This window comes from Psittacula echo, assembly GCF_963264785.1.
Source record: "Psittacula echo genome assembly, chromosome: 1".
Lineage (NCBI taxonomy): Eukaryota > Metazoa > Chordata > Aves > Psittaciformes > Psittacidae > Psittacula > Psittacula echo.
In genome coordinates, this window is record NC_137735.1 from 12,744,121 (window position 1) to 12,769,114 (window position 24,994).

At 39.6% G+C, this 24,994-nt stretch overlaps 1 protein-coding gene across 1 annotated transcript in view; it reads right to left on the bottom strand.

The window, feature by feature from the left end:
• Positions 1-1,567: 1,567 nt before the first annotated feature.
• Positions 1,568-24,994, bottom strand: part of MAN2B2 (mannosidase alpha class 2B member 2) — a gene marked incomplete at both ends in the record, with an annotated part of 32,728 nt that continues 9,301 nt past the window's right edge. The window contains 16 exons of the mRNA XM_080621109.1: positions 1,568-1,662; positions 2,541-2,658; positions 3,505-3,613; positions 3,957-4,119; positions 4,766-4,958; positions 5,070-5,180; positions 5,286-5,538; positions 6,493-6,684; positions 8,630-8,886; positions 12,438-12,571; positions 13,473-13,659; positions 14,498-14,688; positions 18,246-18,444; positions 21,899-22,076; positions 23,086-23,201; positions 24,337-24,509. Coding sequence (XP_080477235.1) covers positions 1,568-1,662; positions 2,541-2,658; positions 3,505-3,613; positions 3,957-4,119; positions 4,766-4,958; positions 5,070-5,180; positions 5,286-5,538; positions 6,493-6,684; positions 8,630-8,886; positions 12,438-12,571; positions 13,473-13,659; positions 14,498-14,688; positions 18,246-18,444; positions 21,899-22,076; positions 23,086-23,201; positions 24,337-24,509 — 2,669 coding nt within the window. The remainder of the gene's footprint in view (positions 1,663-2,540; positions 2,659-3,504; positions 3,614-3,956; positions 4,120-4,765; positions 4,959-5,069; positions 5,181-5,285; positions 5,539-6,492; positions 6,685-8,629; positions 8,887-12,437; positions 12,572-13,472; positions 13,660-14,497; positions 14,689-18,245; positions 18,445-21,898; positions 22,077-23,085; positions 23,202-24,336; positions 24,510-24,994) is intronic.

Consider the following 24,994-nt stretch of genomic DNA (forward strand, 5'->3'; position numbering starts at 1 on the left):
TTGCTAAGTATGAAAAATAACCAATAGAAAATATGAAACAACCGTTCTTCAACCAATAACTGAATGCACAGTTCCTACAGTGATTTTAATGAGATGCAACCAGTTACCGTACACAAGCTTTCTACACAGAAAAGTTGACCACCAGTGCAGCTCTTCCAGCATAACTATTTCGCAGGAGCTATTCTGGAGAGCCTTTTTCACTCGGTTTCCTTTGCTCTTGTACGGTGTCTCTACATGGAGAAAATTATTGTTGAACAGCCAAAGCAAATTAGAACTATTACCATAGCAAAATGTCATTTCTAAATGATTCTAGAAGTAGAATTATTATCAGTTGATTGAAAAGGCACCTATTCTCTTCTTTTAAACCTATATATTTCCTCTTTCAGCTTAATGTTTCTCTGGTCAGAAATACAGTTTTGTACAGTGTTGCACCAAGCATAATTCACCATTACCATTGCAATGAAGTGAATGACTTGATTTTCATCTTGGCTATGTGCATTTTCATGGTCAATAAGTGAAATAGAGATGCTCAATGGCCCATGAACAGAATCAGATTCTACAGCTCCACCTTGTTTAGAGCTAAAAAGGAAAATAGAAAAATGCAATTTTTCTTTTTGACATAAATAAATACCAGCTATTAGGAAACCCCACCACTGTCCAAGTTTCCTTCTGCTGCTGCTCAATCAGATCTGCTTAGAGTCTGCATTTATTGCCAGTTCAACCCCTCAACACAGTTCTCCATGATTAATTTCAACTTGATGCTAATGAAACATTTCCTGCTACTATGCACATCCTCTGAGGCTGAGAAGTAGGAAAGATCACAGGGTTGTAAGAATGGTGCTTCTGCTTCAGATTATGTGATGAGTTAGTTACCAGCCATGTGGCAATACGTCTTCTGTCGACAGCCTAGCTCCAGTGTACCAAGAACACAACACTGAACATCCAGGACCAGGATACTGTAACCTTAAAAGACAATTTAAATGAACTCAGGGCAAAGGAATACAAATGGGACATTCAACTTTGGCTTATAGCAAGGCAGAAACTTTGCAATTGTACCCAAAAGACAAAGTAGCTGGAATACGACAGGCATTCTTCCTTGCATGTAGAAACAGAACGCCATTTGGCAGATCAGTCTTTTGTGATTTGGAAGTCATCTCCTCTAACAATAAAGAAACTTCAGAGAAGACTTTTGAGATCACCACTAATTAGAAAGACAAATTGAGACTGTAGGACTAATAGGACTTTGACAATGCTCCACAGTGAAGCATTATGGAAGCAATCACTTTGAAAACCATCCCCAGCAAGCATGAAAATGTGCAATATGCTTGCACTGCAACACCAAGGTCATTTTTGCACTGATCAAGTTTCAGAAAAAATGAGCTGTAAATAATTAACCAACAAAAAACCCCACAACTCAAGCCAACAGTTTAATTAAATTTAGAGTTTATTCCAAAATGACTATTTCTTTCATTAACAGCAGTAGAATGTTTTGCAAGATCATCATTCCTATCTTGAAACAAAAATTGGAAGTTATTACATACTCACTCTTGAAATGTAATGTTAAACTTTATTGACTCTGAAAGTATACAAAGAAAGTCCTTATTTCCTTTGGGTAAACTGTTACTGTAAAGTTTCCTGAGGTCTCTGTGCTTTTGGAGAATCCTGTAAAGCACAAAAACGTTGGTAATATATTAAAGAAGAATAAATGTACATATTATTCTATCTCAACAGTTTTAACTCATCTCTTCCTTAAAAGCTGGTGTTTAAGCAGATTCTCTTCCTTAAAGCTTCAAGTAGTATGGAGCCTAAGATGCACCAATTCATAATATTAAAATATACAATCCATCTACTTCTCACACAGTGACTCACACAGAAAATGTGAAACGACTCCCCCATCATGCACCTTTTCTTCATCATGGTTAAACATCACACAAGTTCCTACCTGCAGGTCAAGCAGAGCTCTAAACTCTCACCTAGATCAGCCCCAAACCTCTGTAAGCTTTTTACAAGGCACATGCGTGGATATAAGTGACTGTAAGGACAATGTCCAAGCAACCAACTGGAATGAGAAATGAAATGAGGTCACTCACAGCATTTTAGTGCCAGCCCTAACTTGAATCACATCCACGCAGTCCTTTAAGCTGATTACATTGGGGATTTTTAAGTGCAGCTGTCTGTTTTTCTGCAGCACAGGCTTAAGCTTAGATTAACACAACTCATCAGCACCCAACAAAATCAATCTGTGTCACAAGTGTGAGTTCATGAAGTAGCCACTTCTAGCTGAACAAAGATGCCTCCAGAAAGATTTCAAGTTTTTTAACACTTGTACACAAAACAAGCCATCAGAGAAATACAGCAGTCTAGTACTAGGAATCTTTGCTAAATGCTACTACTTGCAAGTTGTGCCACATACCAGGCCTGTCACATAGAACAACAAAACATTTTTAATCTCACAAATGTTTTAATATTTTTAATTAGACTACCCATCAAGCTCCCATAGTCAATCACAATATGGACACCAAACACCTTACTCCACCTACCTTTGCCTGGATGTTGTGCAGTCTTCCATTTCCACCGCTTCAAAGTATTTATATCCCAGGTGCCTGTGAGTGATCGCTCTTCCACTACCATCACTGATCCTAATCCCTTTAGCAAAGACTGTGAGTAAAGAAAACACAAGCAATCAAACCACAAGTTATTGACAACAGCATCACACTCATCAGTACACAGTTACACCAGCGCAGAACTTTCATCTCTAGTATGGATGTGTTAAGCAGAGCAGTAGAAACTTCAGATATCTGCTAAGTCAGGCAACACAAGAGCAGCTACAGATTCACCAGGCTTCAAATGAAGAAGCTGAGGTGCTAAGAGCTTCCTCTGTGTTGTAACAAAGTTCAGAACCTACTAATCTCTCCATTCAAGGGCTGCACTTTTTTAAACAAAACAGAGAATACTACACCTTATTTCTCACGTTTCTGCCATATTTTAAAATACTCCATGCCATGTATTATAAAATTATTTACTTCTATATGGAAAATCAAATAAACAAGAGAGTGAAAACGCACAGTACATGATAGAAGTGACCGAAGTTCCAACAACCCACAGATATAATTATAGAGGAAAAACATGTTTCCTTTAATCCTGTCTGTATTTCATTAACTGCAGGTACAACTTGCAATAAGTAAACAAGCAGCAAAACAGAATCCCACTCTCTGCACTGGCTAAGGTACTGCAGGAAGCGTTACACAGCCAAGAGCTCAACAGAACCAGTCCTACCAATATTTATGCAGATTTCCGTGCTGGTCCTATGGCAGCTTCATATGAAGTAACGGCTTGGGTGTTGCAAAAACAAGACCTACTTCCCTCCAAGGTTAAACTTACGATAGTATTTTTGTATCCATATTTTGTGGAGTCTCTAGCATACAGGGTACTTCATTCCAGAACTAGTTTTCTCTTGAACAAAACCACCTCAACTGGGATTCTGTCTTAAAAGATTAGATTTACCTTCAGATCCACCGCCATAGGTTGAGACAGCACAGGATCCTCTCCAACTTCATACAAGTGCCTAATTCTTAGCAGGACATGACTGAAGTCTGCATCACCTTGCTTCTCTCTACCTTTAAGAGAAAACAAAATGCAAGCATTTTCTTACTTTAAAAATAAACCCGACTTTTAAACACTTTTTGCAGATCTCATAATTTGAACTCAATTCCCATTTTTTACAATTAGCAAGAGGACTAACAGCAAGAAATACCCAGCTCCCACTGTTGAGAGGAATGGCATTAATACGCATGATGAACTTATGCAGGAGAAATACTTTCCAATTTGGGTAGAGAAAACATACAGTCCAATTAACTTTCTCAACAGAGGAACTTAACACTGAATAAATAAAATCACTAGCCACAGAAGACAACAGAAAGCTTCTTTGGGTCTAACAGCTACCCTTTTGAAGGCACCTACCCATGCAGATGCTGCGGACCTGCTCCGCATGATCAGAGCTGTATCTCCACCCTGGAATGCTCAGAGTCTGGAGATGAAGATTAGATGGGACAGTTACATGTGAACCGTGGACTGAATTCTGCTGAAACTGTCTGTGTAGCTTTGGTTTATCTCCTCCATCTAAAGAGAGAGAAGGCAAACGTCAAACATCCATCATGCATACAAACCAGCTAGGGTACTGTGGAAGAGATTTTTGCTTATTCTGCCAAGGCAGATGCAAAGCAGATGCTGTATTTCTCCTCCAAGGTCTTTTGAGATAGAGAGCAGAAAACAGCATGGATTTACGTGCTGGAGAAGTGTATTAGAGCTTTTCATAGAGCACACTTCACTGCAGTTTGAAGTTGCTATTCCACTACCAGGCTTCAGTTTTAGTTAATAAGTCAAACAAATATCTTTAAAAGAATGACTTAAAAATGGTCATTAAGGACTCAGCATCCAGGAAGCTGATATATGGCGCACTAGATACTCTGCTCTAATTCCCCATGTGGACATTTTCTTCTCATTAGATGGTTTAAAATTTATTCTCCATTGAAAGTAGAGATAATTATATAACAAGAGGAACACTTCATACACTTGGACAATGTCCATGTTTGAAACTAATGGAAAGTAATTAGTGGGCTCTAAATCTGCCTTCTAACTCCCTACATACTAACTTTGCCACACAGAAGGCTTGAAGTCTGCATTTATAAACTTAACAGCATAAATCAGAGCAACATAAGCAAGCCGTTCAGATGCTAAAGACAGCACAGGAGACAGAATGAGTTACCTGATGATGCTCCAAACATTACTACTGGCCTGTGTTCTAATGCCAGTCCACTTGTCCAATACAAAATATTGGTGACAGCTTTTGTTCCTAAAATAAGCCACATCACAGGGTGAACCACTGAAGAGTCATTCAAAGTGAGGTTGTAATTCAGGTCCCACTGAAGGTTGTTCCATAGTCTCCTGTGAAGCATCACCTGTATCGGGAAGGTGAATGTCACAACAGTAATCAGCCATCATGCTTTACTTGTATTATTAGCAGCCATGAAATTATGCTTTCCTAGTAAAAAAGATATTTTATATGTTACCTCCACTTGTCCATTTCCTTGGCTTGAGACACCATGAGCTCTTTCTGCAAGAAGCACCAGCCTTGTGGTATCATCTTCAATGTAGGCAGTCTGGACCATAGGATAATAGTTCTGAAAACACACAGTAAGTCATGCAGTGATAATACTAACCTAGGTAACAGTAATGGAGAACAAAGACAAAACACAACTGACTTTGGATCACACTTTTGTGCCTACCCGAGCCACTGTGTTATTCTCGTATGCTTTGAATGATCTTTTCTGAATCTGATATCCATTGTTGTCAGTGTAGAGAAGCTGCCTGGTGTCTAAACTTGTACTCGTTCTTAGAACTGCTTCACGATTTAATTCCAAAGGCCCAACTCTGTATTCTTGCTCTATCCTATGGCAAAGCAACTTCCCATCATAGCCTTCTGGTACTGTATACATCCTGGTATACAGTGCATATATGTAATCCTGAGAAGTAACATTACTATAAAAATGAGAAGAAAGATATGCAGAGTTTATGAAGTGGAGCACTTGATTGGTTATGTCAAGACTTGAAAGCCATTCATAATATCATCTTACACATAGACAACTCTCTAGCCTGTTTTCTATGTATTTCATGTACATGTACAAATATTTTTAATTGAAATTTGATTTTCAAATGTACAGATAGTCAACAGGAGGAAGCAATATCCTACAATTTTCTTTAGTGTTTCAGGTGTAAACAGAACTATTAATTCAATTAGAGAGGCTCTGTTTTTCTCAAAATTAACAACAAGCTTTAAAATAATTAGGACTCCCTAAGCAGCACAATTACTTTGTACAGAACACAGGTATTTTTTCAATCTGGGCAACATTAACTTTGATGTGAGAATTCCACTGTTTTCCAAACATCCTTCTCAACTACAATCCTTGTAGTACAATGACATATTAAGCAAAAGGCTTCAATCAAATAACAAGATTTAAAAGAGGGTGAAGGGGTTACAGACTGATGAAATTTTAACACAGAAAAGTAGCTAGTTCATCAGGGGTCAGAGTGACCTTGTGTAGGACTCCTTTCTCCTTTCTCTAATTTGTTTATAAGCAAGATATTCACAGTTAGAAAGATGAACCATTATATCTGTATTCCACCCATGTAAGATGACGTTAGCTGCAATTTTCATTGCACTGAATGAAACCAGAATCCCATCAGAAGCTGCACTACAAAATGAACCACAGAAGATAACCAAACGATCTTCAGCTCCCTCCCTGCAGCAATGTGTGCTATTTAAAGGAGGTGCTTCCTCAGCACTATATTTAGCAGACGCATGCTAGTCCTTCTATCTAAATCCTAAACAGTACACAGAGCTCGCTGTTTAGGAGTAACTACACAGAATTAATCTCATCCATAGCTACAGAGAATTAAACATTCCAGTGAAGTGAAGCTGTAATTGTGTTGTACCTGTAGAAATACTGCCGTATCTCTGTCATCAAATTTCCGGAAACCACTTCCAATCCCACTGCTTTTGATACAGGAACAGCTGAAGCATTTGGGGCAAATAAGTAGTTATCTGAAATTGGTCCCTTCGCTGTGTCTCCATTCACATGGTACTCAAGGAACTCCTGGGTCAGCTGGACAGTCTGGTTAGTCTCCCTGTGAATCCATAGAAAGGGAAAACCATATTACGCTTTGTATATAATAGATGGAAAGCTGAGCTGCAACAGGAATGAGGCTGGGAATGAAAGCAAAAAAAACCTGTTTCCTCCAAGTGGATAATTGATTTTATAAGATTTAGGAAATAAGGGTAGCAAAGAATTAAAATGCTTCCCATTAAGGCATCTGTCAGCATGCAAATAAATGGAGTTTCTATGTCATTTTATACTTCTGTAAAACAGAAACTTCTTAACAAAGAAACAGCATCTACATTAGCTCGTTGCTTTGATGTGACAGTTGCTACAGGATGCAAACCCACCCATTGCACAAAACTGAGGTATATTGCACCATATTAATGAATAATCAGGTTCATTTAACTGACTTTGTAGCTAGGTAAATCAGCACAATGCAAGCTTCCATATTAACACTGGTAACAAATATAATGGCAATGGGATAGCAAAATTTGTACTCGCTCAGTACCTACTTTGTCTTCTCCTTCCCTGAAGCTTACAATTTAGCTATTCATGATTCCATATCACAGTCTTTAGAAAATCATATGAAGGCAATTTAAGATACTATTGCCCTCACCTACCTGCTCTGCTCCTTTCTTGGAATCTTGCTGGCAAAACAGGAAACATCACTTTGTCCGGCATAAAAATTTAAACTGCCAATCATTTTAGCTAGTGTTAATACAGTGACTGACAAATCGTAATAACTGCTGTGCAAAACACACCCATGTCCTTTCTACTGCTCCTGTTCTGAGGCAGTTCCAGTGCACAGTCGGAACCTAGAGGTTGTAACTGTTGCACCTAAACCTCATAAGGCTTCACAGTTGAAGATCCCACAGTTTTTTTAACCTTCACTCCCATTCTGACCTGATGCCTCGCTCTTTCTCATTACCCCAGGGCAAACTTGCTGAAACTCAAACATTCCGGCCTTGCCTGCGGCTTGTGAAGAAAGTGAATATCCTACATGCTGAATTCCAACTCTTGCTGCCTGCCAGAACAGGATGGAAAAAAATAGAATATGAATTCAGATTTTTCTTCTTCTTCCTTATATTCCTTATTATATTCCTTATGGAACCTGGAAACAGTTGGGATCTGGAGGCACTTTGAGAAGGTACTTACTTCAGGGTGCTTAGTTAAGGCCCATCTGTACTTTTAAAGCTAATTTTAACTAAACAGAGATGAAAAGTTCTTGCCCTACAAGGCAGAATTACGAACATAAACACAAAGGTGAAAGAGGTCTAGTAGTCAACAAGCCAATGTCAAAGGGGTCAAATTTTCCATCAGTATATAGCTGACAATCTGAATCCTGAGGAGGCAAAAAGCAGCTCAGGTCTACTGAAGCTGAAGAAAATGGGCCAATTCATGTCAGCTGAGACAGAAACTCTGCAAACCCCAAATCTCATCTAAATCTTGACTGTTCATCATTTTTTATGCTGATTAAATGGAATTTCAGTAGTTAAAAGTTTCCTTTAAAACATTTTTAACCATAGGAAGAGTGATACAGAACTTGAAAACACTACTGCTTAGCAAGAGAAAGCTCTTGCTTTATTACTGAAGGCTTATTGTGTAGCCATAGTGTATGTACTTATTTAAATGTAAACAGACATTAATAACCCTTTTCAGTTCTAAAATACAATAAGATTCTGCTGATCTACGAGTTAATACTGTGGTATGTCACCTTAGACTGATTGCCTGATTAAACATGGCAACAACATTACAGAAATAGTACAAAATCACACCTATGCTGGTGCTGATTTTCCCTGTAGAAAGGAGAACATATGAAATGCAGGTAAGAAAGAACTGTAAAGAATATAAAGAACATTTTATTAGTGAAGTCTCAGAATTAAGGCATGATACAGTCCTTGAACTTATTTTTACTAATGGTTTTAAAACCTTTGTAATCTGAAATATTATTAAAAGCAAGCAGGCTATCTCACCTCTCTGTAATGCTGTGCATTAGATTCGTGTTTTGGTCAAACAAGACCTGGTAGCAGTTGTTAACCACAGGAAGCAACTGTTGACTTTGTTGATCTGCATGAGTTAGGTCTTTTTGCTTGTACTTGACAGATCTTCCAATAAACACAGACTGCTTACCATTCAAGGGTTTAACATGGTATTTTCTGTAGCTCAGACCACTTATTGCAACTAGAATATACAGATCATATGTAGAATGGGATTCCGCTGAGCTTTGAACCTGTGTGTTAACATACACAATAATGCTTCATTACAGAAAATTAATTGGCAAGGCAAATATCTTCATGTGTTGTAAGCCCAAAATTACAAAAAGTAACTACTACATTAAAAATTCTCAGTTATCATGTAGATCCATGCTGCTTTTAACTGGATTAAGCTCAGACTTTCTAGTGAAAGAAAGAGGGTCACTAAGCAAATTACAAAGATCTTAGTTTAATTTGAACATGGAATTGTAGTTCTTGATTTAAGATCACATTGCAAAATGACTATACAAGCAGAAATAATAAAAAAATAAACTAATCAGTCAAGTGACAGAAAAGAGACTGAGACATGATTCTCACCCAAAATCATGATAGGGGATGTGATATACCCACTCAATGTCATGCTCTTTGTCCCAAGTGTCTATAAGGTTATTTCGGAAATGAGTCCTATTGTCTGATTCAATTCTTTCTGGGGTGCCATGTCACCACAAAATCTGTTTCTCAAGGCCCAGGATAGTGTTCCGGGCAGTGGCGTGGGGCACAGCGTATGTTTCCAGCCATCCGGTGGTTGCTTCCACCATGGTAAGCACATGGCGCTTGCCTTGGCGGGTTGGTGGGAGTGTGATATAATCAATCTGCCAGGCCTCCCCATATTTATATTTCAGCCATCGTCCTCCATACCAAAGAGGCTTTAATTGCTTGACTTGCTTAATTGCAACACGTTTCACACTCGTGAATAACCTGGGCAATAGTGTCCATTGTTAAGTCCACCGCTTGATCACGGGCCCATCTATATGTTGCGTCTCTGCTCTGATGGTCTCAAGTGTCATGGGCCCACCGGGCCAAAAATAATTCACCCTTATGTTGCCAATCTAAGTCCATCTGAGCCACTTCAATCTTAGCAGCTTTATCCACTTGTTGCTGTTCTGGTGCTCCTCAGTGGCCCGACTCTTGGGTACATGGGCGTCTACATGGCGTACCTTCACCACCAGGTTCTGCACCCGGGCAGCGATATCTTGCCACAGTGCAGCAGCCCAGATGGGTTTACCTCTGCGTTGCCAGTTGCTCTGCTTCCATTGCTGCAACCACCCCCACAGGGCATTTGCCACCATCCATGAGTCAGGATAAAGTACTGGCCACTTTTCTCATTCAGCAATGTCCAGGGCCAGCTGGATGGCTTTCACCTCTCCAAACTGACTCAATTCACCCTCTCTTTCAGCAGTTTCTGCAACTTGCTGTCGAGGACTCCATACAGCTGCCTTCCATCTCTGATGCTTTCCCACAACACGGCAGAACCCATCAGTAAACAAAGCATATTGCTTCTCACTTTCTAGTCATTTATTATACTGTGGGGCCTCTTCAACATGCATCACCACCTCCTCTGATGATATTCCAAAATCTTTGTTTTATGGTCAGTCCATGGTGACTTCCAAGATTCCTGGATGACCGAGATTTCCTGTTTGACCTTGTGTGATCAGTGTGACACACTCCACATAGCATCAACTGCATGATGTGTAGAAGACAGCTTCTCTTTGAACATCCAGCCCAGCATAGGCAACCATTCTTTTGCCTTGCTGTCAGATAAAGAGAGCTTCTTTTCCCCTTGAGAGTACAGAAGCAGGGCTCAGTAGGCACGGGTGAGGCCCCAGCACGTTGCAGTGATTTGTGTCTCTCTGGAATTGTCAGGATGACAGTATACTTTTTCCAAATATTTCACTAGTTTTTCCAGATTCTGCACTTCCAGAAGGGAAGATCCAAAACACTGGAGGTGCCCATTGGCCTAGGTACTTGTCCAAACAATCCCACATACTCTGCCACTAGTAACTATCCATCCTTGGGGAAGATCTCTGAGTGGCATTCTTAGATAGTTGTTTAACCTTAAACAAGACCTGAACCACATTCGGCAACATGCTGAATTGGTTCGAAGGATATTCAAAATCTTAAAAACTCTTAAATGATACTGTAATCAGTCTGGAGAAGGAAGATGTCAGAAGGAAGTAAGGAGGGAAGGAGAGAAGAAAGGAAGGAAGCTGTAGGAAGATGTCTCCTCCATAGTTGGGCTTTTTGAGGGGAAATGGTGAAAGATGTAAATATTAATAGTTCCCAATAGATGGCTCCCAAAGTACAGAGGTGACAGCAATGCTGAGTACACATACCAGATTAGTGTCATGATCAGGAATTCTACATATCATAAATCAATACTATGAAGCACAACAAAATTATAATCTTAGCCCAGGCCCCAGGGATGATAAACATCATGCAGGGAACACGTACTGCAGGTGAGGTGTAACATAACAACCCTGAAAACAAGTGCAACAACTCCTAGAACAAATAAATCAATATTGTGACCAGCAACTATTAAATCAATATAATGAATGCTTATAATAAATTTGCTTTAACACACTCTGGTCAGATCTGTCATTATCTCAGCACTCTGTGCCCCACAGTGGGTTTCAAAAAGGACTGCTATGTTTTAACCCCAGCTGGCAACTGTACAATGCAGCCATTTGCTCACCCCCCCCCATGCAGTGGGATGGGGAGCAGTATTGGGAAAAAGTAAAACTCCTGGATTGAGATAGGAACAGTTTCATAATTAAAAAAAAGTAAAATATGATGATGAGAATAATAATAATAATAAATTTTATTAATGTTAATATTGAGAAAGAGAGGTATAAAACCCAAGAAAACCAAGTGATGCACAACATGATTGCTAATCACCCACTGACTGATGCCCAGCCTGTCCCTGAGCAGCAATAAACAGCTTCCAGTCAACTGCAGTACAGAAACTTTCCCCATTTTCTATACTGAGCATGACATGCTGTGGAATGGAATACCCCTTTAACAAGATTAGGTCAGCTGTCCTGGCTGTATTTCCTCCCAGCTTCTTGTGTCTGGCCTTGCTGGCAGAGCATAGGAAACAAAGTCAACTTCAGGTAGCACTACTTAGCAACAACTAAACCATCTTGTGTTATCAAGACTTTTCTCATACAAAAGCCAAACCACAGCACTGTACCAGCTGCTAGGAAGAAAATTAACTCTTTCCCAGCGAACCCAGAACAGTTGTCTGTAGCTTCATGCTGTGGACTGGCATACATCTTGTTATTCACACTGCAGACCTCCTAACCTTACTGGAATCAACAGGATCTATTCCCACTCATAGGGAACCACTTCAACTCATACAAGCGGTGCAAAAGAAGGCGGAGCACTTGCCAAGCCTCAATTCCTAAATTTCTTCAATCAGTTCTCCTACCCAAGGCCCTTTGTCAATTTTAGAAACAGGACTGTCAATTATAGGGCAGGGCTTCAACTGAAAAGGTTTCACTGGAAAACAGTGGTTTTTAGAAAGAAAAGCAGGTGTCAGGCACACACAGCAGGCAAACAAAGGACAAATCAAACACACGAGAAGAAAAAACATAATCACTTGAAGGAACACCAGGAAAATCCCAATTTGAACTAATACTTGTTTTTGCTGTAATACTATACATTACCACCCTTTGACAGGAGGTGGGATCAAGTCAGTGAAAACTGACAAGTGAAAGAAAAGCAACAGAAAGAAACAAAGTTGAAGTACCTGAGCTGGTACAGGATGTCCCAGTTCATCATAGACGCTCATTGCCAAGTGGCTGACAGAAAGCCTGACAAAGGTAGTGATGTTCCACGCCAGTGGATTATAGACGACAATGTACTGGTCAATGCCTGTGGCACCTTTGTGCATGCAAACAGACAAAACTATCAGTCACTAAAACTATGTATTTTAAAAATGTGATATTAAAAAGTATTTGAGAGATCTGTCTAGGTACAACCATCTTACAAAATTTTAACATAAAACCCTGCAGTAAAAGTTCGTGATTGAAAAAAGGACATTTTATAGTACTTCATGAAAACCTCTTCTGCTTCATTCTTCTATTCTTTACCCAACAAAAAGAGACCATGTATTCAGAAAATGACACCCGGGTTGAATGTAAATGCATCTAGTGAAAATAAGCAGCTTACCACAACTCATTGTCATGCAGTATTAACTTTATCAGAGATATACAGAAGATCAAATGGGAAGTCTAATCTAAAAACAGCCCTGTAAAAAGCCAAATCAGTCTGTTGTGCAGCCCACAGCACTGCTTACATCTGACAATTAAAAAGTTTCCAAAGTAAAAGAGAATGTACAGTCTTTAGCATAGACTCCTTAAAAATTCTTTTATATGTTTTACACAAGCTGGCAATACATTATAGCAAGAACATTTCTTAACTGTGACTGCACTTTTTACCACATAGACTTCTGCTGCACAGTAGGGTTAGTTTAGTAATTACCCCGACCAGCACCTTTTCCCTCTGTTTTACAGTTGAGATCTGATCCTGCGAGCCAGGCCTAATACATGACTGGGGAAGGGTTCTGCCCAACATCAGCTTAAAGGTCCTGGTTTCAGATGCTTAAGATCTCACAGATTCATCTGAGTTTGCCTCAGGTCTGGCAGATCTCATAAGGCAAACAGGATTTTCCAGCTGTGGTTCACAGAACTTAAGTGGTACATACTATGTTGATTGTTTTGGATGAAAACACAGTAGTTTTCATAAGCTAGCCTTAAAATTGGAGAAGCTGTGTAAAAAGTACCTGGTATTCCTGAGTCTCTAACATAGACAGAAGAATAGACCTCGCCGTTCTTCTCTGCATTGTTCATGTCAAAGATTATGGAAGCCATTAGCTTCTTTACATTGAACATTCCATACATCAAGTTGTTCATGTACATGTCCTTCACCTTGGGAGACTCTGTGCCTGTTATACCATCATGGTGCTGGACCTTACATTTAGGGGCAATTTGAAAGGTTACAATGCAAGAGGATGACAACTTCAGATTTTCATTTGTATTAACATGGTCCACTAACCTTCAGTCAGACAACTTAATAAGCTATTACAGCTATATTCACAGTTTAAACATTTTACCTGTTCCAAATTTCAATAAATAGAACAAAATGGTCAAAGACCAGATGCACACAGACTTCCCTCTCTATATATTCCTATTTTAATATTTGGAAATTACTAGTTACATACTTGGAGGAAAAAAAAATGCAACTTACTAAAAGTAAGAATGCAGCAAAAATACCATAACAAGACAGGTTTTTCATTTCCTTCTAAAGTCTGGTCAATAACTTAGCTGAATAAATATTCATTACCAGCAAAAGCGCTGAGGCCTGTAAATGGTTGATGGTATGAGGCTAATCACTCAGCTGCTGAACTTTGAAGAAACAAATCTGTCCTTCCTTTTCTAACTTGCAGGAGTAGAGATTATCAATAGTTTTCAGTTAGTTTTTTAATTATTTAAAAACCATTTTGTAAGCAATAAAATTAACATTAAGGAAAAGAATTTTACATGTAAAGTTGGAAACCACATACTCTTTCACTGGCTGAAGAAAACATTTGCCAGTAACCATGTCTTGAATGCATGGCTAAGGGGCTAAAGTCATGTTTCAAGATTGTTTTTTGAAGAATTGCTTTATTTGTACTTATGACTTACTAAAAGGAAATCTTTTTTCTAAAACCATAAAAGCAACCTCAAGACACTCCAGCTGAAATTTTTAAGGAAAGCTTTGCTTGTGGGCAATTAACATTTTCACTCAAATTAAAAAATCAGTCTTTACCTCTGAAACTGCCCATCTAAGGCTCTGAAGTTGCTTTAAGGCTTCACATTTGCAAATAGAACCTGCTGGATGTTTCTGGACATACTGTGTGAAAAAGGACTCTCCAGCAAAAAGCAGTGAACTTGCTCTCCTTGCAATTCCTTTTAATGTGCTTCGAGAAGTATAAAATCCGGTCCATGCTTGAAATGGCTCTGTTAAGAGTTGAACAGATCTAACACATCATAATACCATTTCAGTTATATGTTATTTATTAGACTAGTATGGTACAGTTTCTCACATGAAACCTGATGTAGGTTTACACATCAAACAGAATAGTCATAAACCCTACAAAGAAACACAGCCATAAAAGTGCACTTTGGAGAACTACAATCTTTACTACAGGCCTAGTAACATGAGTGTTGATTCAAAGCCGTTACCAACTAAGTTAACCTGTGCTTGCAGAAATTTCTTTGTGGACCTGCACAGAACAACTTCAGAAGTCTCACTGAAGCATATTTTATTACTTATTAGTAAGTGAATTATAATCCTTGGTTAATGCTTGATACAATCTCTCTGCATTTCCCCCTTTTAGTCAAAGGGATTTATCTTAAATTTCATTTCCTCAAAATGGAGTAGAAACAGTGATGTTGTAACAAGACTCCAAACCACTGCAGCACTTCAAACTACATCAAAAGATGCCCTCAAGTGGTCAGTGGAAAGTATTTCAACAGTTAGTTTGTGCTAGTATTTCCAGTATCCCACAGAGTAAACTAGGAAAACAAGTGTTTGATTTTAAAACCTCCAAATCTCTAGTGTGGGGAGGTTTGGTTGGTTGGTTTTGGGGGAAACTGCAGAAAGTGCTTTCGGAAGTGCACACAGGCAACCGTAACAATCTGCTACCAAGGATCAAAGGTAACAACTGGAAAACGGGATCTTTTGCTCAAAAACTCCAGGTGAAACTATTTTTGGCCTAAAAATGCTAGAAGTTTGAACAGAATGAACTCCATTTCAGTTTCAAGGTTACCAGCAGAAGAGTCCCACATGCACACTAGTACAGAACAACGAATGTAGAGCAGAAAGTGGAAATACTTATCTGAGACTTAAAACTTGACTTTCCAAGGCATACGCCAGAAATGACACTAAGCCCAATAAGTGACTCATAATAAGACGGCATAGAAAGAATGAGAGAGGATTAATCATCAAAAGGCAAAACAGTATGTGGGAGAAAGCGCACTCAAATCTATACTGCAATTGCTAGGCACAGTAAGCTGTTTGGGGAAGAAATTGCATCCATATGTGGGCACCCACCTGGAACACTCAAGGTGCTGCCATTATGCAAGCTAATAGCAATTGACTACTGCCTGTAAATTATGCCAGAAAGATAGAGGCAAGAGCCCATATGTAAGAGGATATTAGCAGTTATAACTAGCAATACATTTATCCGCAAATTGTTAGATATGACATGATCCCTAAAGGGAGGCAAGTGAGCCAGGGATCAGTCTATGCAATGATTCACAGGAAGCAATGGTTATTTTTATTCGCTGAAAAGTTAACAGACATGTTACAGAATAGTCTGAGATACACAAGCCAAGCGCCAAAAAATGTGATGAAGCAGCTACAATTATATAGACAGCTATATTAATGATACCAATGATATTTTAATGATAATCCAGGCAATGAACCAAATTAATGAGTTTTGAAACTGAGAACTTAGCTGCGTCTTCTCTCTGCATACTTAAATATGAGGCCTAAAAGGGTAAATATACTTGGGAAAATGATTGAAAGGGCATTGGGTATGGCATGCCGTCTTTCCTATCTTCCCAGTACTTTTCAGCTGTGCTCGAAGAGCTAAGGTAGTACAGCACATAAGCAAGCAAGCGACAAGCAGCTGCAATGAACATGTGTCACATCATACTATGATATTTCAGAAATACAGGTGGTATTTTTACTTTCTGAGACTTCAGTTATAAATAGCACTTCTTTTCTTTCCTCCCCCCTAGAACTTAAAACTGTTTTCTTTAACAAAAAAGATAAGACTTTCGCCTACAGGAGACTTTAGGGATTCATCTACATTAGTATTTTGTTTGGATCAGGAATATGTTTTTTAAGTGAATTTATGAGCCATCCTTACCTGCTATGCTTTGCTTTATAGAAAAGATTAGTTTTGGAGTTTACAGACTGGATGGTATATAACCAGCATTAATGGGCACTTAGTCCAGATTATATCCAATATTCCTGGAATTACATAGAGCATGGATATCAAATCCTCCGCAGCAACTGCTTCACGTTGGCCACTCCTATTCCACTGTATTAACAAAGTACCCTAAGAGCTGTCAGATTGCTTTGGTCCCTGGGTTACCTGCCTTGCTTCTCCTTCAGACATTCACAGATTACATTATGTCACATTTCCCATCTGTAGTGGCTTAATCATGTAGTTTAATATATTAGCAACAATAAAAGGAAATAAAGAAAGGAATAAACCCCAAGAAATGCAAGTGATGCACAACACAATTGCTCACCACCCACTGACCTACACCTAGCCTGACTCAAGCAGCGAGAGGTCTCTTCTGGGTGACTCCCCCCAGTTTCTATACTGGGCATGAGTTGCTGTGGTATAGAAAACCCCTTTGGCTAATTTGGGTCAGGTGTCCTGTCTCTGCTCCCTCACGGCTTCTTGTGCCCCTCCTCACTGGAAGAGCATCAGAGACTGTAAAGTCCTTGATCAGGGTAAGAGCCACTTAGTAACAGCTAGAAGATCTATGTGTTATAAACACTGTTCTTATACTAAAGCAAAAACACAGCACTGCACCACCTACTAAGAAGAAAATTAACCCTATCCCAGCAAAAAACCAGGACTCCATGTCTGCTCTAATCTATCCATAATCCAGTACATTTGAACAGTAATCACAGAATCCCGAAGGTTGGAAGGGACCTCAAAAGATCATCTAGTCCAACCCCCCTGCAAGAGCAGGGTAACCTAGAGTACATCACACAGGAACTTGTCCAGCCGGGCCTTGAATATCTCCAACGGAGGAGACTTCACAACCCCCCTGGGCAACCTGTTCCAGTGCTCTGTCACTCTCACAGTAAAGAAGTTTTTCCTGATGTTCACATGGAACCTCCTATGCTCCAGTTTACACCCATTACCCCTTGTCCTATCACTGGACATCACTGAGAAAAACCTAGCTCCATCATCCTGACACTCACCCTTTACATATTTGTAAACATTGATAAGGTCACCCCTCAGTCTCCTCTTCTCCAAGGTAAAGAGACCCAGCTCCCTCAGCCTCTCCTCATAAGGGAGATGTTCCACTCCCTTAACCATCTTTGTGGCTCTGCGCTGGACTCTTTCAAGCAATTCCCTGTCCTTCTTGAACTGAGGGGCCCAGAACTGGACACAATATTCCAGATGCGGCCTCACCAAGACATTGTTCTATTTGGCTCTGCATCCATCTGTTTCTAGGTATCTTCAGTTAACCAGTTTCCATTCCCTGGATCCTAGAGCACGCTGTCCTTACTACAACTCATTTTTGGGGAAGAGGAGAGGCATAACATGCACATCTAATACTGCAGATCACCTAAGAGACTACAGGATTTTTGTGCACTATGCCTTGTAGTGTAAACAAATGTTATGAAAGAAGTTTGGTTGGTTTGTTTTCTGGGTTTGGTTTTTTTTTTGCTTTATTTCTCATTTTCTCTATTACCCTTTATTAAGATATTAAATTTGTACATTTGAGGCAGACATTATGCAGTTGTGAACTTAAATTACCTGTTGAATAAGGAAGAAAGTCTTGAGAGTCCCGAATTTCCCATGTGAGATTCCTGCTATAAACTGCTTGGAAGTAATCACCAACAGTGGCATACTGGACAGTCATTCCAAACTCAGCAGAATGCTTGTCAATATAATCCAACAACAGGTCCATGTTGGAGTACTGAAGAGATGCATTAAAGAACTGTTTGTCACAGCCCTGAAATTCCAAAACCAGAACAGCCAAATTACTTTGGGTCATGCAATTCAGAAGGATCTTTTTGGATGCTAACCTATGTTAAAACAGTATTTCTTTTGATCTTGACTGCTCATATAAAAGTTATTTGTTACAAAAATGTCAAGAGCAGGGAGGGTTACTTGCACAGATCAGCTGATAACCAACCAGCCTTACAGACAGGGAGAAGTGTGTTGACACACCATATTATGCAAGAGCATGTAATTTCATGGTAGGAATTGGAAAAATGCACGCACACATGTCTGGAAAGATAACCTTTGTTTCTTTTCAGACTGTATTTCTTCCACTTAGCAAAAACTGAGGAAGTTCTTATTTTCTGCTCTTAAGAATGCTTACAGCTTTAGGAAGTGCTGAGGACATGATGTGATACAAAACAATCTGGACAGAGATGCTTGTAGTACAAATGTCACACAATGTGCTGCTGATCCCCCTTCATGACAATAGACTATAGTACTCATCCAAATAGTTGAAGGTGATACACTGTGTATTAAAGCTTCTTTTTAACTTGACCACTTGGTGGTATTAAAGCTTTCTCTTTAACTTGACCACTCGGTGGTATTAAAGCTTTCTTCTTTAACTTGACCACTCGGTGGATAAAGAACTGGCTGAATGGCCACACGCAAAGAGTTGCGGTCAATGGCGCAATGTCCAGCTGGAGACCAGTAACGAGTGATGTCCCTCAGCGATCAGTGTTGGGACCGGTCTTGTTCAGCATCTTTGGTGGTGACATGGACAGTGGGATTGAGTGCACCCTCAGCAAATTTGCTGATGACACCAAGCTGTGTGGTTCAGTTGACACGCTGGAGGGGAAGGATGCCATCCAGAGGGACCTTGACGCGCTTGTGAGGTGGGCTGATGCCAACCTTATGAAGTTTAACCATGCCAAGTGCAAGGTCCTACACCTGGGCTGGAGCAATCCCAGGCACAGCTATAGGTTGGGCAGAGAAGAGATTCAGAGCAGCCCTGCAGAGAAGGACTTGGGGGTGTTGGTCAATGAGAAAATGAACATGAGCCGGCTGCAGTGTGCGCTCACAGCCCAGAAAGCCAACCGTATCCTGGGCTGCATCAAGAGGAGCGTGACCAGCAGGTCGAAGGAGGTGATCCTGCCCCTCTACTCTGCTCTTGTGAGACCTCACGTGGAGTATTGTGTGCACTTCTGGTGTCCTCAACATAAAAAGGACATGGAACTGTTGGAACAAGTCCAGAGGAAGGCCACGAGGATGATCAGGGGACTGGAGCACCTCCCGTATGAAGACAGGCTGAGAAAGTTGGGGCTGTTCAGCCTGGAGAAGAGAAGGCTGCGTGGAGACCTCATAGCAGCCTTCCAGTATCTGAAGGGGGCCTATAGGGATGCTGGGGATGGACTCTTCATCAGGGACTGTAGTGACAGGACAAGGGGTAACGGGTTAAAACTTAAACAGAGGAGGTTTAGATTGGATATAAGGAGGAAGTTCTTTATTGTAAGGGTGGTGGGGAGGAAGCAATATGTTTACTAGTCAAAACTACTTCACATTTACAGAGCACTACTTTCAACTCATGATCCAAGAAGACTTCCTCATGAAAAGTAGACACTATGCACTACAGAAGCGGACATGGTGGGCTCCTAGATGCTGCTCACACTGACATAAAGCAGTAGCTGAGGAGTAGCATAGCTCTGTAGAGCAAGGATATCCAGGAGAACCTGCTGTAGTCAATCATCACATACACTCACTATATGAACAGAACTTTGCACAGGAACACTATACATTACAGTTAGCTCAACCACACAGGCCAAAAAATGTCTCAAGGATGAGTTCCAGCCCTTAAGACAATACATCTCCTTCTGTAGCCTCTAGAGAGGCGGGTTTGAACTTTTACACTGCCCCATAGCTCAATGCCTCCTCTTGCAAAACGAAGTGTTTCAAATCATGAATGAATACCTGTTTGTCCATATAACTCATCAGAAAAGTGCCAATAGTCTAGATGCGAGGTCTGAACTTCAGCGGGAAGGTGTGTATTTCTTGATTTTAATTGAAGGGAAAAAAAACTCCAACAAATCCAAGTACTCCAAAATATTTGTAATCATGAAAAAACTAGCTAAGCTTAGTTATAGACACATAGAATAATAGTGTATCTATTTCTCTCCGTGTCTTTACATAGAATCATAGAACAGTTTGGGTTGGAAAGGACCTCAGGATCACGTAGTTCCAACCCCCCTGCCATGCTCAGGGATACCTCATACTAGACCATGCTGTCCAAGGTTCTGTTTAACCCGGCCTTGGGCACTGCCAGGGATGGAGCATTTACCACTTCTTTGGGCAACCTGTTCCAGTGCCTCACCACCCTCACAGTAAAGAACTTCTTCCTTGCAGCATTATGAATGAATAACAAACTTGTATTACTTTGTTTAAAACTCATTAACACAAGCACACAAATCAGCAAGTCAGAGGTTGAAATTTTCTTGTATTACTGCAAAACTGCAGGTTTGGATCTAGATGTTTGGAATTTATTTGTACTATTCAAAACTTCCTCCCCATTTCACCACAGCACTACTGCAGAGTATTATATCCTACTTCTCCCTTCACCCTCTTAGAACAACAATAAAAATCAACATAAGCAACTGTCACAAACACAGGGGAAAAACAAATCAGTGACTCAGAGCTGCATCAGTCAGAAAACATTTGTTCTCTTTGCAACAACAGATATTGTGGTGAAACAGCCATATGCGTCCTCCTTCAATATTGTAATTATGAGACCTACAGCATCCATGAAAATTAAAAACCAGACTGTACATTCAGTTTAGGAAAAGGTACTGTTTCCTAAGGATGTAAAACCAGTGACAGCATATCAGTGCTATGTGTACATGTAGGATCTAATTAGCACAGACTATTGCTGAAAAAAGTGTTTGGATGACCAAGCTGGGCTATGCTTCAGTTTCTAACTAAAATATGAAGACCGTATGAGAAAATGATTACCGATCAGTTATAAAAGACCTTGTCTACCCAATGGGCAATACATTTTCTTCTAATTCTATCATTTTTTTTAACATAGAGTTATGTTATGCTAGGCAGCTATGTAAAGAGATATTTAAATACACAAAACAAGGGGAGGAAAACGGGGAGCAATACTGCAAAATATAGTTTTGCAAGAGGTAATCTTCACAATCTTGTCACATTTTTTTCTGTATTAAGTATGGTAGAAGATTTGGTAGACAACTGGAAGACTGTAGAAGGAAGTTCTAGTTTTTAAAAATCAGTGTTAATTATTCATTTGTAGCCCACTTATTAGAAAAGCAATTTCCCATCACACAGTTTGTACCTGCATTTTTGCAGTACATACTGCAACAAAGTACCATGTACCTACTCTCCACGCTGTAGGTGCACTTGCCACTTCCAAAGCAAACGCTGATCACTTACCCATGTGATCACTGGGCACTTACCCATGGCCACAAAACATCACTTGTTTGGAACCAGGCTGCTCTCTCCTTAATGTTTGCCACCATGGTTTGTGCATACTGATGGATGTTAGTATCTGTAACAGGGAGACTCATGTTTGGATAAACCCCATCTTTTGGTGGATCTGGGAAAGCTGCAATTCCATTCCAATAAAATCCTGACCTAAGTAGAAGGAGAAAGCAACAGGCTATGAACAGGATTTATTCAATTGGGAAAACCACACAAAATGGTGCTGGGATAAAATGCAGTCACACAGGAAATAACAAGCAAAAGAAAATCAGTTTATATTCATTGCTAATATTTAGGTTTTAGTGTTTATTTGGGTGTGGGGGCAGGGGGAAGATCTAGTTTTCTTTTTGCACTGTGCAACTTTCCAAGTCCCTGCTGCTTGCTGGCACAGAACAAAGAACTCGTAGAACAAAACAGCAAGCTTTGTAACAATGGGGATGTTCCTCCAAGTAGACTTCATTTACAGAGTATTTTATAGGATAAGCCAGTGAGCAAAACAAACATTTCAAAAGCCCTTGGATTTTTTTCACAAAATAAATTGAAACTTTAGTCACTTTAGTTTGTACACAGTTGATATACACAATCTTAGCTCAATATAACGCTGAAAATCTCCCACAGAAAATCAATTGGCAATAGCCAAGCCAATACTGAGCTTCCTGGTGTTTTTAAATCTTAACTTTCCAGATAGGGAAACAGAAACCCAGTCCTGCTTTGGACATTTCCTGTTCGCGGCAACTGATTTGTTTCACATTTTTATTCTAATTTGTTTTATAAAGACTGACATTACATATATATATATATATATATAAAAATCAAAGTTGTACCTGTGTTCCAAGCCTCTCAGTGTTAGAAAACATTATTTTTAAAGTCTGTCAATATTTTGAAGTATTTTTAGTGCCTGTCAGTAGTGTCACTTTTGAGCATTACATTGTTAGGAACTGAGCAAACTTCATGTATTATCGTGGGTAGCTGTGGATACTTCATAATCCTGACTCAGATCTACAGAGTCTAGGAATCTCCTTGGCCTACCATAGGCCAGGAGAAAGCAGTAGAATACTGTTGAATGAAAACAGGCGAAGAAAATACTTTCGAAGAAAATACTCCACCAGTATAAACTCTCAGAAGTGATCAGTATTTCTGTTTATTTAGGAAATCTTCAGACCTGTTTGAAAAAGGTATTTGAGATGGGGTACAGTAGCTGTACTGATCCATAACATGGGTGAAGATCTCCTGTCTTTCAGATAAGGAAGGAGAGCCCTGCCACACAAACTGAAGTTTCTGGAAAACAAAAAAGGTAAGAAATCATTACCCTTGATGACAAGGACAGGATACCATCATTAACAACTTATGACTTCAGATTGCACATCTTTACTTCCACCGCTTGTAATACTTTAGATGTTCTTACTTGAGACCAGCCAATATCACCCCAAGCAAGGTCACATATTATGTATAGGAGGCTATTGTGTTGCCTCTCTCTATTCACATTGATGGAGAAGGCAGCACATTGCCAGCTTACTGCTAAAATCCAGATGTAAGCCTAGCTTATCACAGGCAATACACCCCACTAGTTTTAGTAGGACTTGAATGCCTATAAGGAAGATCCAGATGTGATCTGAATTGCACTGTGGTCAATGGGAATCAATGTTTAATCAACTGAAAAAGAATTTGTACAGTTTTGGAAGCCTCCAGACTGTCAGGTGCCAGGTAAAAAAGAAAAAAAACCACAAAAACCAAACAAACAATGGGAAAAGACTATCAAAAGCTCATAAAAGATTTCAGAAGAAAGGAAGTATCACAATCCACTGCAAACATAAGGTGGTAGGTCCTGGCTTCACCATATTCTACAGTTCTGTTGTCTTCTTCAGAGACACTTGAGCTTCACCCAAGATTTATAAAAATTGCCTAATGTCCAGGTTGTATCAGTGACAGCCCTTTATTTTCACATAATTTAGTGTATAACTGTTGACAGATCGGGGTCCAACACTGTGGTAGGAAAAGAAAAACATTTACTGTGCATGCGAAGCAGTGTGAGAGAAGGCAAAACAAGAAAAAAACCCTGAATTTGGTAAAAACATGATTAGCTGCCACTCCAACTAACCAAGTATTATCAATTTTACAGGCACAGATAAATGCTCCAGCCATGACAACCACCGTAACCATCTTAGCCTTGCCCAACTGGCCATATTTTGCATCTTCTTCAGCCTAGACTGTATTTTATCTTTAATGAGAAATCATTAAGACAGTACCTGACCATATTACACAGATTCAGTGTATTTCACCATTAACATGCAATCAGCATGTCACGTTCAGAGGAGAAATACCCACATTTCCTTGCACAGAGCTGAGAGACGCTTATCTTAACTTCATGTAAATAGAGGCTGGTAATGGGTTGTACTCCTATGAGTATTCTTACCTTGGTTTTCTGCATGTCAGCCTTCAGATCATAGTCAATCCGAGAAATAAGATGAGCATTAAAACCAGCCAGAGCAAAAACAGTTGGCGTTGTAGCTGAAGCTCCAAAAGGATCAACATGCCAAGAAAATTGAGGCCTGATCCCAAAAGTTTCGTACAAAAATCCATGGCCTTCTGCAAAATAAGAGTTGTTTATGTTAGGAACACTTTTATCAGTTCATTTTATAAATTTACTAGGCATACACTATTACAGATAAGCAGTTAAAGGTTAGCTCTTTGTTGCTGTTTTCCAAAGCATTCAAAGTTTCAGGAATTCAATGATTCACAGCAGAAAGTTTCATGCTGCCAATATTTATTTTGCTCTGCAAGTATAACTTATTAACATCATAAAAGAGGAATAACAAAAAGGAATTATGATTAGAGACAGGCCTGGGAAAAAGTACTTAGATACAGATTAGGTTAAGGCTAATAGCCAGGTTGGAGGCTGCATGAAAACAACATGCTGGGGTCTAATTTATGTTTGCCTAAATTATACCACCCATTCTCAGAAAATCTGAGTCTCATATCAATGACAAAGGGACAAGGAAGCCATCCAGTAAACAAAACTAATATGAATACAATCCTCAGCTGTAAAAAGAAGAAAGGAGCCAAAGGTTAAT